General features: G+C 40.8%; 1 protein-coding gene across 1 annotated transcript; it reads right to left on the bottom strand.

Moving 5' to 3' along the window:
* Positions 1-8,823: 8,823 nt before the first annotated feature.
* On the bottom strand, positions 8,824-9,774 carry LOC102265958 (olfactory receptor 5B2). The gene has a single exon (XM_005908837.2). The coding sequence runs from the start codon at positions 9,769-9,771 to the stop codon at positions 8,824-8,826; it is 948 nt and encodes a 315-aa protein (XP_005908899.2). The 5' UTR covers positions 9,772-9,774.
* Positions 9,775-14,869: the final 5,095 nt, after the last annotated feature.

Raw genomic sequence — 14,869 nt, 5'->3', positions numbered from 1 at the left:
CTACAATATGAAAATACTAATGAGACAGAACTCAAGAATTAAACAAGATAAAATGTATAAAAAAAACTGTGAGTAAAATGCCAGATATTGAGCAGAGTCTGATTATCTTAGGTTTAATATTAGAATTAAAGTGAAATGATTGCCTCCATGTTTGCTTGGGGCTTCCCTGGTGGCTCAGTCAGTAAAAAATCTGCCTGCAATTTGGGAGACCTGGGTTTGATCCCTGGGTTGGGACGATCCCCTGGAGGAGGGCATGGCAACCCACACCAGTATTCCTGCCTGGAGAATTCCACAGACAGAGAAGCCTGGACGGCTACAGTCCATGGGGTAGCAAACTGTCAGACACAACTGAGTGACTAAGCACACAGCACATGTTTGTTTGAGAAACATGGCTGGTGAAAAGCAAGACTCAACTATAGATGAGTTCTTTAGTCTCTTCATTCCAGTCACAAAGAAAGACAATGCCAAAGAATGCTCAAACTACCACACAATTGCACTCATCTCACATGCTAGCAAAGTAATGCTCAAAATTCTCCAAGCCAGGCTTCAACAGTATATGAACTGAGAAATTCCAGATGTTCAAGCTGGTTTTAGAAAAGGCAGAGGAACCACAGATCAAATTGCCAATATCCATTGGATCATTGAAAAAGCAAGAGAGTTCCAGAAAAACATTTACTTCTGCTTTATTGACTATGCCAAAGCCTTTGACTGTGGATCACCACAAACTGTGGAAAATTATTTAAGAGATGGGAATACCAGACCACCTGACCTGCCTCTTGAGAAATCTGTATGCAAATCAAGAAGCAACAGTTAGAACTGGACATGGAACAACAGACTGGTTCCAAGTAGGAAAAGGAGTATGTCAAGGCTGTATATTGTCACCCTGCTTATTTAACTAATATGCAGAGTATTCATGTGAAATGCCAGGCTGGATGAAGCACAAGCTGGAATCAAGATTGTTTGGAGAAATATCAATAACCTGAGATATGCAGATGACACCACCCTTATGGCAGAAAGTGAAGAAGAACTAAAGAGCCTCTTGATGAAAGTGAAAGAGGAGAGTGAAAAAGTTGGCTTAAAGCTCAACATTCAGAAAATGAAGATCATGGCATCCAGTCCCATCACTTCATGGGCAATAGATGGGGAAACAGAGACTTTATTTTCTTGGGCTCCAAAATCACTGCAAATGGTGACTGCAGCCATGAAATTAAGACACTTGTTCCTTGGAAGAAAAGCTATGACCAACATAGACAGCACATTAAAAAGGAGAGACATTACTTTTCCAACAAATGTCCATCTAGTCAAAGCTATGGCTTTTCCAGTAGTCATGTATGGATATGAGAATTGGACCATAGAGAGCTGAGTGCTGAAGAATTGATGTTTTTGAACTGTGGTGCTGGAGAAGACTCTTGAGAGTCCCTTGGACTTCAAGGATATCCAACCAGTCCATCCTAAAGGAAATCAGTCCTGAATATTCATTGGAAGGACTGATGCTGAAGCTGAAGCTCCAATATTTTGGCCTCCTGATGTGAAGAACTGACTCCTTGGAAAAGACTCTGATGCTGGTAAAGATTGAAGGTGGGAGGAGAAGGGGATGGCAGAGGATGAGATGGTTGGATGGCATCACTGACTCAGTGAACAGAGTTTGAGTAAACTCCAGGACTTGGTGATGGACAGGGGGGCCTGGTGTGCTGTGGTCCATGGGGTCGCAAAGAGTCGGACACGACTGAGTGACTGAACTGAACTGATCAGAGCATTACCTATCCACTTTCCCCCCCACTAATCTCTTTGAGGAGAGCATCATGATAATGTTTCAGAAATATATTTTGAAATTTTGTTATGTCACTGCTTTGGAAAATATCCAGAAAAATCTATTTCTGTTCTTAAATAACTCATAGTAGGTATAGCTGTCCCATTGCTTTTGCATGAATTATCCTTGTTACTAAAAGTGTATATGGAATATAGAAACTTACCTTGTTGTTGGAAAAGAAGGGACCACCAATTTTGAACAGTGAGTCTGAAATCAGAAATTCAGCTGTGGAATAATGCATACATACTCTTAGACATGTTCTCTATTGGTTAATGGTCAAAAATTTCCAAGGCTCTAAGCCAAGTAAGCAGGAGGGGAAAACATGACTTGGAGCCAGGAACCTAAATCTGCCAGGCACTCCTTGAGTACCCTTGGAGGAGTCTCTTATCTTATTATCTGTAAAACAGAATACAAAGACCTCTCTCACATCATTCAAGGATTAGTGTCTGTAAATAGCAAACTTGGGAAGCTCTATAAAGCATGTCACTGAGGAGTGATCATTTAAAAGTCTATCAGTATATTTTCATTTTGAAATGTTTTCCTGGCCATGATTGGAGATGCATAGCAAATGTTAAGGTGAGGATTTAGGGGTAGGAGAAAAAGCGCTGTGTATACTACCAACTAACACTCAAACAAATGAGTGATGACCAGAGGGTCTCTGCACACAGTCTAGTCCCTCTAAAATGATATCACATTGAGTCATGTTGGGGTTTTAGAGGCTAATTCCTAGGAATCAGGAGAAAGTTACAGAGACATGGAGCTCTTTGGGGATTGCCTCCCCTCTCCCCGAAAGAGGATATCTACAGCTCTCATCCGTCTTTCCTAGCAGAAAACCTAGCAGAAACATTGCCTGTGGGGATCTAGCTGGATAGGTTGAAGGTGCACACATGCTTTCGTATTACTTGCTGTTTATTTTCCTCCTACTTTGAGATTAAATTATAATTCATAAACAGCAATGTGCACAGATTCTTAGCTTGGTCAGATATTTAAGATCACACACCCACTGACATAACCATGATATAGAAGAGGCCCATTATCTAAACAAATCCTTGGACTGTCTTTGTACTCTACTGTTTCTGCCCAATGTCTGTGGTGACCTCTATTTTCTCTCCATATTGTTTTGCCTCTGCAAGAATGTCATGTCATTTAAACAGAGCCTTAGTGCAGGCTCTGTTTAAATAACTCCAGAAAGAATGAAGGGATGGAGCCAAAGCAAAAAGAATACCCAGCTGTGGATGTGACTGGTGATAGAAGCAAGGTCCGATGCTGTAAAGAGCAATATTGCATAGGAACCTGGAATGTCAGGTCCATGAATCAAGGCAAATTGGAAGTGGTCAAACAAGAGATGGCAAGAGTGAATGTCGACATTCTAGGAATCAGTGAACTGAAATGGACTGGAATGGGTGAATTTAACTCAGATGACCATTATATCTACTACTGCGGGCAGGAATCCCTCAGAAGAAATGGAGTAGCCATCATGGTCAACAAAAGAGTCCGAAATGCAGTACTTGGATACAATCTCAAAAAACACAGAATGATCTCTGTTCATTTCCAAGGCAAACCATTCAATATCACAGTAATCCAAGTCTATGCCCCAACCAGTAACGCTGAAGAAGCTGAAGTTGAACGGTTCTATGAAGACCTACAAGACCTTTTAGAACTAACACCCACAAAATACGTCCTTTTCATTATAGGAGACTGGAATGCAAAAGTAGGAAGTCAAGAAACACCTGGAGTAACAGGCAAATTTGGCCTTGGAATACGGAATGAAGCAAGGCAAAGACTAATAGAGTTTTGCCAAGAAAATGCACTGGTCATAACAAACACCCTCTTCCAACAACACAAGAGAAGACTCTATACATGGACATCACCAGATGGTCAACACCGAAATCAGATTGATTATATTCTTTACCGCCAAAGATGGAGAAGCTCTATATAGTCAGCAAAAACAAGACCAGGAGCTGACTGTGGCTCAGACCATGAACTCCTTATTGCCAAATTCAGACTTAAATGGAAGAAAGTAGGGAAAACCACTAGACCATTCAGGTATGACCTAAATCAAATCCCTTATGATTATACAGTGGAAGAGAGAAATAGATTTAAGGGCCTAGATCTGATAGATAGAGTGCCTGATGAACTGTGGAATGAGGTTCGTGACATAGTACAGGAGACAGGGATCAAGACCATTCCCATGGAAAAGAAATGCAAAAAAGCAAAATGGCTGTCTGGGGAGGCCTTACAAATAGCTGTGAAAAGAAGAGAAGTGAAAAGCAAAGGAGAAAAGGAAAGATATAAACATCTGAATGCAGAGTTCCAAAGAATAGCAAGACGAGATAAGAAAGCCATCTTCAGCGATCAATGCAAAGAAATAGAGGAAAACAAGAGAATGGGAAAGACTAGGGATCTCTTCAAGAAAATCAGAGATACCAAAGGAACATTTCATGCAAAGATGGGCTCGATAAAGGACAGAAATGGTATGGACCTAACAGAAGCAGAAGATATTAAGAAGAGATGGCAAGAATACACAGAAGAACTGTACAAAAAAGATCTTCACGACCCAGATAGTCACGATGGTGTGATCACTGACCTAGAGCCAGACATCCTGGAATGTGAAGTCAAGTGGGCCTTAGAAAGCATCACTACAAACAAAGTTAGTGGAGGTGATGGAATTCCAGTTGAGCTATTCCAAATCCTGAAAGATGGTGCCATGAAAGTGCTGCACTCAATATGCCAGCAAATTTGGAAAACTCAGCAGTGGCCACAGGACTGGAAAAGATCAGTTTTCATTCCAATCCCAAAGAAAGGCAATGCCAAAGAATGCTCAAACTACCGCACAATTGCACTCATCTCACACGCTAGTAAAGTAATGCTCAAAATTCTCCAAGCCAGGCTTCGGCAATATGTGAACCGTGAACTTCCTAATGTTCAAGCTGGTTTTAGAAAAGGCAGAGGAACCAGAGATCAAATTGCCAACATCTGCTGGATCATGGAAAAAGCAGGAGAGTTCCAGAAAAGCATCTATTTCTGCTTTATTGACTATGCCAAATCCTTTGAGTGTGTGGATCACAAGAAACTGTGGAAAATTCTGAAAGAGATGGGAATACCAGACCACCTGACCTGCCTCTTGAGAAATTTGTATGCAGGTCAGGAAGCAACAGTTAGAACTGGACATGGAACAACAGACTGGTTCCAAATAGGAAAAGGAGTTCGTCAAGGCTGTATATTGTCACCCTGTTTATTTAACTTATATGCAGAGTACATCATGAGAAACGCTGGACTGGAAGAAACACAAGCTGGAATCAAGATTGCCTGTAGAAATATCAATCACCTCAGATATGCAGATGACACCACCCTTATGGCAGAAAGTGAAGAGGAACTACAAAGCCTCTTGATGAAAGTGAAAGTGGAGAGTGAAAAAGTTGGCTTAAAGCTCAACATTCAGAAAACGAAGATCATGGCATCCGGTCCCATCACTTCATGGGAAATAGATGGGGAAACAGTGGAAACAGTGACAGACTTTATTTTTTGGGCTCCAAAATCACTGCAGATGGTGACTGCAGCCATGAAATTAAAAGACACTTACTCCTTGGAAGGAAAGTTATGACCAACGTAGATAGCATATTTAAAAGCAGAGAGATTACTTTGCCAACAAAGGTTCATCTAGTCAAGGCTATGGTTTTTCCTGTGATCATGTATGGATGTGAGAGTTGGACTGTGAAGAAGGCTGAGTGCCGAAGAATTGATGCTTTTGAACTGTGGTGTTGGAGAAGACTCTTGAGAGTCCCTTGGACTGCAAGGAGATCCAACCAGTCCATTCTGAAGGAGATGAGCCCTGGGATTTCTTTGGAAGGAATGATGCTAAAGCTGAAACTCCAGTACTTTGGCCACTCATGCGAAGAGTTGACCATTGGAAAAGACTCTGATGCTGGGAGGGATTGGGGGCAAGAGGAGAAGGGGACGACAGAGGATGAGATGGCTGGATGGCATCACTGACTCGATGGACGTGAGTCTGGGTGAACTCCGGGTGTTGGTGATGGACAGGGAGGCCTGGCATGCTGCGATTCATGGGGTTGCAAAGAGTCGGATACGACTGAGCGACTGATCTGATCTGATCTGATCTTAGTGTAGGTTGACTTTGACTGTGGCTTTATTCAGTTAGCATGGTGTATTTGAGACTTATCCATATCCATATGGTTACCTATATGAATTTCCTCTCTCTCTTTTAGTCGCTATGTCGTGTCTGACTCTTTGCGACCTCATGGATTGTAGCCCACCAGGCTCTTCTGTCCATGGGATTCATCAGGCAAGAATACTGGAGTGGGTTGCCATTTCTTTCTCCAGGGCATCTTCCTGACCCAGGAACTGAACCCCGGTCTCCTGCATTGCAGGGAGATTCTTTACCAAGTGAGCTCTGAGGGAAGCCCATGAATTCCCTAAAGATGCCATAAAAAAAGTACCAGAAACTGGATGGCACAAGTAACAGAAATTGCTTGTGTCACATTTCTGGAGCCTAGAAATCTGAAACTGAGGTATCAGCAGAGTTGGTTCTCTTGTTCCTTCTGAAGGCTGAAGGGGAAAAGATGCTTTTATGTTTTTCTTAGTGACTGGGTAGTATTTGATGACAATCTTTGCTGTTCCTTGACTTCTGCTGCCTCATCCTGATCTCCATCTTCGTTTTCACATGTGTTCTCTCTCTGTGTGTATGAGTTTATGTGTGTGTGTGTGTCCAAATTTTCTCTTTTGGTAAGCATACCAATCACATTGATCTAGGAGCACACTCTGCTTTGGTATGACCTTATCTTAACTAATTATATCTCTAATGACCCTATTTTCAACAAGATCAATTCCTGAGGTCCTGGGGATTAGGTCTTCAACATATAAATTTTAGGCACACAATTCAACCCACAGTATATCAATTAAGAAATATTTCTTATTGCTAGATGGTATTCCATTATATGGAAACTGCACATTGTTATTCCTTTCTCATTTAAGTGCATTTGAGTTGGTTCTAATGTCTGGAGATTAAAAAAGGAAAAGCATCTAAACTTGTATGAGCATAGGTGTTACTTTCATTGGGGTAAATATATGTGAGTTAGATTTGTTGGTTAGATAATGTGCTAAGTTGGTCAGTCATGTCTGACTCTTTATGGCCCCATGGACTGTAGCCCACCAGGATCCTCTGCCCATGGGACTTTCCAGGCAAGAATACTGGAGCGGATTGCCATTTCCTACTTCACAGGATCTTCCTGATGCAGGGATCAAACCTTGTGTCTCCTGCATTGGCAGGTGGATTTTTTACCACTAGTGCCCGGGTAGACAATAAGTATACATTTAATTGAGTGGAAACTGTCAAACTGTTTTCTAAGGTTGTACTAACATTTTGCACTTTCTCCCACCAGTGCATTGCAATTGCGTAACTTCTTTGCCAGCACTTGATACTAAACTGGTTTTAAAATTTGTATTTTGGTGTTATTTCATGTCCATTTCTGGCTGTTTCTCAAGGGAGACTCAAGAGGACAACCACTGGGATGTCCCTGACAGGCCAGTGATTGCAATATCACTTTCCAGTGCAAGGGGTGTAATTTGATCTCTGGTCTGGGAGCTAGGATTCTGCCTGCCTCTCAGCCAGAAAATCGAAACATAAAACAGAAGCAATATTGTAACAAATTCAATAAAAACTTTAAAAACTGTCCACATCAAAAAAATCTCAGAAAAGGGTGCAATCATTTGATCCATAATAGTCACATACTGTATCATTTCATTGATATGATACAGCTGCTACTGCTACTGCTGCTGCTAAGTCACTTCAGTCGTGTCCGACTCTGTGCGACCCCATAGATGGCAGCCCACCAGGCTCCCCGTAAGTAAATCAGCTGAAAGCCAATTATCGGTTAAAGTCTGAGGGACGCAAAGGAAGGAGGAGTTACTGCCAAGTGGGTACAAAGTCTTCTTTGTGAGTGAAAAATACGTTGGAATCAGACAGATGTGATGGTTGTACAACACTGTGAATGTACTAAACGCCACTAATCCGTACACTTTAAAGTTGTTAAATTTAATCTTACATTTCATATCAACTAAGAGATGGAAGCAGATGAAATTAGACAGTAAGGGGAGATCCAACCAGTCCATTATGAAGGAGATCAGCTCTGGGTGTTCTTTGGAAGGAATGATGCTGAGGCTGAAACTCCAGTACTTTGGCCACCTCATGCGAAGAGTTGACTCATTGGAAAAGACTCTGATGCTGGGAGGGCTTGGGGGCAAGAGGAGAAGGGGACGACAGAGATGAGATGGCTGGATGGCATCACCAACTCGATGGACGTGAGTCTGAGTGAACTCGGGAGTTGGTGATGGACAGGGAGGTCTGGCGTGCTGCTATTCATGGGGTCGTAAAGAGTCGGACACGACTGAGCGACTGAACTGAACTGAACTGAACTGAAGGGGAGAAACCTAATATGACTACAAAGGCAGGGATGGCATAGATACAGATACATGTCAATATACAGATACAGATACAGATATGAGATAGCTGACTAGAACATGAATGACAGAGTGGCATTAACAATTTCAAGACATTTATTGCCAAAAAATGGATAGCATTATTATTATTTTCAGTGAAATTTTCAAAACAAAATGTGAAGAGTTAGTGCCCATAAGATTAAGATAAAAATGAGTGAATCATGTGCATCCTCTTATTCTAATAGGGCTATTTACCTTTGGTAAATTTCACATGAATGTGCCTTTTCCCCCAAATCACTCAGTAATGACTGAAGCATTGGTTTATTAAGCTGCTATAATTATTTAGCCCTAGATAAAATACACCAACAAAAGCACATACTTCATTAAAAGCTTTTATTATATTTTGTCTGCATTTTAAATGGTTGGAACTATTCCTCAACTAAAGAGAGAAAAAATATGAGGCAAAATCTATATCCTACCATCCCAAATGGCCATTGTCATTTGAGTCATTGCATGGAGCAGATTCAAAGGGGTAAAATAGCTTTTGTAGACTCTACCTATATGAAGAGAAAATCTAGAGAAACTTTCACCTTCTCAGCAGCTTTGTTAAATGCACCCTTGACTTCTCTGTTCCTCAGGCTGTAGACCACGGGGTTCAGCATGGGGATGAGCATTGTATAGAACACGGATGTGATTTTGTCTGTGTCCATGGAGTGGCTGGAGCTGGGCTGTACATACATGACGATGACAGTCCCATAAAATATGGAAACAGTAGTGAGGTGAGAAGCACAGGTAGACAGAGCCTTCTGGTACCCCTCTTGTGAGTGCACCTTCAAAATTGTCATAAATATGAACAGGTAGGAAATCAAGATTACAAAAAGTGCAAACAAGACATTGAAGCTTGAGACAAGAACAAGAATCATTTCACTGATGCGTTTCTCAGAGCAAGAGAGAGTCATGACTGCTGGGACATCACAGAAAAAGTGATGGATCATGTTGGACACACAGAAAGAGAGACTGAATGTGTCTCCAGTGTTGACAGAAGCATTCAGAACACCACACGCATAAGAGCCTACGACAAGACAAGCACACCTATTTTTCGTCATGGAGGTGGTGTAATGTAGGGGCTTGCACACTGCTGCGTAGCGGTCATAAGCCATTGAAGCCAAGAGATAACTTTCCACAGTGGCAAAGACTATAAAAAAGAACATTTGAGCAGCACATGCATGGTAGGAGATGACTTTGTCTGCTTTTAGGAGCCCAGCCATTGCTTTTGGAGTGACAGTGGAGGAGTAACAAAAGTCCACCAGAGACAGGTTACAGAGGAAAAAATACATAGGAGTGTGGAGATGAGAGTCCAGCAGGATCAACGTGGTCATCCCCAGGTTCCCAATGAGAGTGAGGAGGTAAATGAAGGTGAAGATTATAAAGAGAGGAATCTGCAGCTGTGGGTCATCTGTGAGTCCGAGCAGGATGAAATCGGTTACCTCTGTGCTATTCTTCATGGATTTGAGAATCACAAGATGCTCTTGTAATGAAAATTAGGGAGAGAGTGATGCAGAAAGAAGAGTTGCACAGAAATTGAAACGCACAAGCATTATTTATTACAATAGGATTCACAGAGAAGATTCTTCACGGACACCTTTCCAACATGTAAATTTTCTGTATGAATAATCTGAGTTACAGGAAGGGATAATGAGCTTGGAAGGTTATATGCCTGGAATGCATTGATCTCTAAATCAGATTTTTGAGTCTCCCAAGAGGTGGAGCTACTGGTAAAGAACCTGCCTGCCAATGCAGAAGAGGTAAGAGATGCCGCTTGGATCTCTGGGGGCAGAAGATCCCCTGGAGAAGGGCATGGCAACCCACTCCAGTATTCTTGCCTGGAGAATTCCATGGACGGGGAGCCTGACAGGCTACAGTTGATGGGGTTGCAAAGAGTCAGACACGACTGAAGTGAATTAGCAGCCCACGAGCTTATGCTTTTATAGTGCTCATGTGTATTTATTTAATACTCTCATTGCTGCTAAGTCACTTTCATTGCATGAAAGTGAAAAGTGAAAGTGAAGTCGTTCAGTCATGTCCAACTCTTAGCGACTCCATGGACTGCAGCCTACAGGCTTCTCCATCCATGGGATTTTTCCAGGCAAGAGTACTGGAGTGGGGTGCCATTGCCTTCCCCAATACTCTCATTATTCTTATTAAATTGATAGTTGTTATGACTATTTATATATAAGTAACATGGCAACAGAGAGATTGAGTAATTGATTCAAGTTTACATGGCTATTAAGAGACAGCAATGCTTTAGAGCCATCAGAATGGTTTCCAAAGTAAACAACATTAATGAATTTGAGTTGGTTTTAATCTCATTCAATTTACATTTGATTATGGTATCCATTCCACCAAGTTTTATGCTTGGGATGACACACTAGAGTAAGTCACAAATATGTGCATAGATGCAGTAAGATACATGCAGCATTAGAGACAAATACAACCTGCAAAATAAGGGCTAAAGAGAAGGTAAGATATTGGGTTCTGAGGAGACAGGCACATGTATTCCCATATAAACCCTACCATTGACTACCTGGGAGACCTTTGTCCTAAACTAAGTTTCCTGAAGCTCTTTTTATCTATCAATAAAATGAAAGTGATATTGGAATCTACTTCAGAATTCTTGTGAGAGTTAAATGGAATAATCATGACAAACAATTCATCTAATGTGGGTGTTCAGTGCAATCTTGATGAGTGCTATCTATAATCTTATAATTAAGATAGAATGATGGAGCCTATTGATTTAGAAAAGGTTGGTGACAACATGCAGGGCTTTAAGGCATGGATGGGTTTTTAAGTATTGTAGTTTTATTTTTGATTTCTACTTTTTTCATACACTATGTCCACTTGGACCTTTCTTTCTTTCTTTTCTTTTCTTTTCTTTTTTTACACTGTTTCCCAGTCTGTCTTCCTGTCTTATATTATTGGCTTTGTCAACTACTCTATGCAGGAACCCAGGGATCTGCAAGACTTCTTTTAAGTACTTTTTTTAGTTTGATACCCACTTTAGCTTGTGTTGAATGACTCCTTTCTTAGACTCATTCTTAGAGTCATTACTGTCAACTTTTAGCTGGATTGCAGATGCTGAGGGCTGAAAATTCATGTCTGTGGCATTGACTTTAACCTTGCAGATTGTTCAAGAGCAAGACAAATGCTTTAAGTCAATTAATTTGTACACTAAGTCTTTGCGAGGGCATGCATTTTCTGGTAACTACTACTTGTTATCATTTTCTTCCTGGTCCTTCCACACATTCCTTCATGTGTCTGAATTGATTGTATTTGTATATAAACACATCACTCAAATCATAGTATAAGCTGTAATTTTTTGTTTAGCATTTGCTATGTTTTATGATGACAGGTCAATTCTTATTGGGCCCAAAAGGACAATCCAGTAAAGTAATGGCTTCTTAAAATTCACGATTTAGTCACATGCACATAATACTTGTCACCACATTAGAGGACATAAACACACTTTCTAGTGTTAGAATATGGGCATATTTGGGAGCCATTATTTAGACTGCTACAATGGGAATGAAAAAGTATGCAATAGATAAATTATCTATAGAATTAGAGATTATTGAATCTGAGGTGTCTTCATAGATCATGTGGCCAAATTCCTAGTTGTGTCTATCAATCAACAGACATGCAAAAAGAAGTATTAACTTGTCCAAAGTCATATATGTAGAATGAATCCATTCCCAAATCACATTTATGGGGATTAGTGACAGCTCTGACATAATGCTTATGTGCTAGTTTATCTATCAGCTAGACAGAAATCAGACAAGTGGGCAGGCAGATAGATAGAAATATAGAGGATAGTGGATGGATGACTGGGTGATGAATGGACGGATGGAGAGATAGGAGATTAGACAGGAGAAGGAGAGTTTGTGCATACATATTCATATCCATATACATATAAGCTCCTAAGATCCCCTGGAGGAGGGTATGGCGTGGAAAAACAACATGTGTTTATGACCCATTCAATCAGAGCATCATTTAATCTAGGTTTTTGCTCAGTCTCTGAAGGAAAGCATCTTGACATATCCTAAATATTACTGTACTACCTCCTGATTGAAATATTTTTGCATTTAAATACTAGATCCATATGATGATTTCAGAAAAGTATTCAAAGAGCCAGATATGAGCTCAGAAACTCATAAAATGTGTGACTGCTTCTGCATGAATTGCATTTTTCACTAAAAATGAATATTGAATATAGGAGCTTACCATGTTCTTTGAGAAAAGGAAAAGGCAATCTTGAAATATGAATCTGAAGTCAGAAGTCATCCTCAAAATTATTTGGGGAGATTGTCTCTCACTATCTGCTTCAAAAGTTCCAATGTCCCTGAATCATAAAGAAATGAAGAAAAGATAATTAATATGGAGCTAGGAAGCTTGAGTTCAAGTCTCACATCTAGTGGGTTTTTCTGAGTATTTGTAAGAGTTCTTTATCTTCTGCCAAGTTCAGCCTTTTTATTTACGGTATTTAAAAAAGAAATAATAAAATTGTCACTCCCACATACTTTGCAATATTTCACCTATAAAGAGCAAATGAATGCATTGAAACATGTAGAATATCATATAAGAAACGAATCACCAGTCCAGGTTCGATGCAGGATACAGGATGCTTGGGGCTGGTGCACTGGGATGACCCAGAGGGATGGTACGGGGAGGGAGGTGGTAGGGGGGTTCAGGATGGGGAGCACGTGTACACCCGTGGCGGATTCATGTTGATGTATGGCAAAACAATACAATATTATAAAGTAATTAGCCTCCAATTCGGAGAAGGCAATGGCACCCCACTCCAGTACTTTTGCCTGGAAAATCCCATGGATGGAGAAGCCTGATAGGGTGCAGTCCATGGGGTCACTAACAGTCAGACATGACTGAGCGACTTCACTTTCACTTTTCACTTTCATGCATTGGAGAAGGAAATGGCAACCCACTCCAGTGTTCTTGCCTGGAGAATCCCAGGGACGGGGGAGCCTGGTGGGGTGCCGTCTATGGGGTCGCATAGAGTTGGACACGACTGAAGCGACTTAGCAGCAGCAGCCTCCAATTAAAATAAATAAATTTAAATTAAAAAAAAAAGAGTAAATGAGAGTTGGTCTATAAAAGACCTTAGACCTCTTCCTTTAAACAAGAATTAATAGAATTTTTACCATAGGGCATTTCCCCTGCTATCTTTAAAGACTCTCTATAAATAGCTTAAGGAAAGGCCAATGTGTTGACTAAAATGTATTAGCATTCACCTAAATAAATAGTGAACAAATGGCCTCTGCTCAGTCTAGCCTTTAAAAACTAATGCCATGTGGAGTCATCATAAGATTTTAGAGACTAATAAATGGGAGCCAGGAGAAAATTATAAAGGTACATTGCTCTTGGGGAGCAGGTGTCCTATGAGAGCAGTCAATTTTTCTTTCCTCACTTATCTGGGGAAGAAACAATTCAACTGCCCACAGGGACATAGCTTGGTATGTTGAGGAGCACACGGATGCATTTTTCAGAAACTCATGTCACCCCCCCCCCCATATTTTATTAAGATGTAATTTATGTACATGAACAGCAGATTTAATCCATTTAATTTACTGTGACTGTTGAGACTTGAACTATCAGTTCAGTTCACTTCAGTCGCTCAGTTGTGTCCAGCTCTTTGTGACCCCATGGACTGCTGCACACCAGGCTTCCCTGTCCATCACCAACTCCGGGAGCTTGCTCAAACTCATGTCTATTGAGTCAGTTATACTATCCAACCATCTCATCCTCTGTCATCTCCTTCTCCTCCTGCCTTTAATCTTTCCTAGAATCAGAGTCTCTACTAAAATTTTATTTTGTTTTTATGGACAAAACATTTTCCTTTTTCACCTTTCCTTCTTTTAAATATTCTAGCCAAAGATCAGGCTACTGCAAGTGTTAGGAGGCTGACAATAAATTGATTTCTTTTATGGGTTTGCAGTGAACACACAGATATGGCACAGGGAGAAGAAAGATGGGAATTAAATCAACTTTAATACTGATAATTTAAAATTTTGGTTTAGATCTCTAGGAAGATAGGCTTCTTTCGATCTGGAGTTACCCTCTTGTATAGGCTAGTGGTACCCTATCTACAAACCCATGGCAATCATTTTGTCTGTGTAGAGTACCAGCTCTTACAATGAGGGCTTATTTTTGCTGCTAGAATATGTTCAGTCTATGTATGAGCCATATAATTTCTCTGGTGGCAGGCATCAGTCGTTGGCAGGTAGAAGCAGAGTGATAAATCCCTCAGATTCTTCATCTTTCAGGTAGTAAAACTCTGAGACAGGTCTATACTGTCTTCAAGTGACCCGGGTGTAACTGAGCCCTAGTTGTCCACAGGTAACACAGGTAACACAGTTGTCCACAGGTAACACACTCGCTCATGACGCCTGTATTGGCCAAGTTTCTGGTCCTGGTTCACTTGCTTGCTACTCACTCAGTGCTTTCTTCTGTTAACTCTAAAATACAACTATTTGAAATGAAATCCCCCCTCTCCTTTTTTTAGCCACATCAGTCAGTTTGTGGTATCTTAGT

This window comes from Bos mutus, chromosome 15 (genome assembly GCF_027580195.1).
Source record: "Bos mutus isolate GX-2022 chromosome 15, NWIPB_WYAK_1.1, whole genome shotgun sequence".
Classification (NCBI taxonomy): domain Eukaryota; kingdom Metazoa; phylum Chordata; class Mammalia; order Artiodactyla; family Bovidae; genus Bos; species Bos mutus.
Note: the sequence above shows the minus strand (reverse complement) of the source record. Positions and strands in the feature narration are given on the sequence as shown.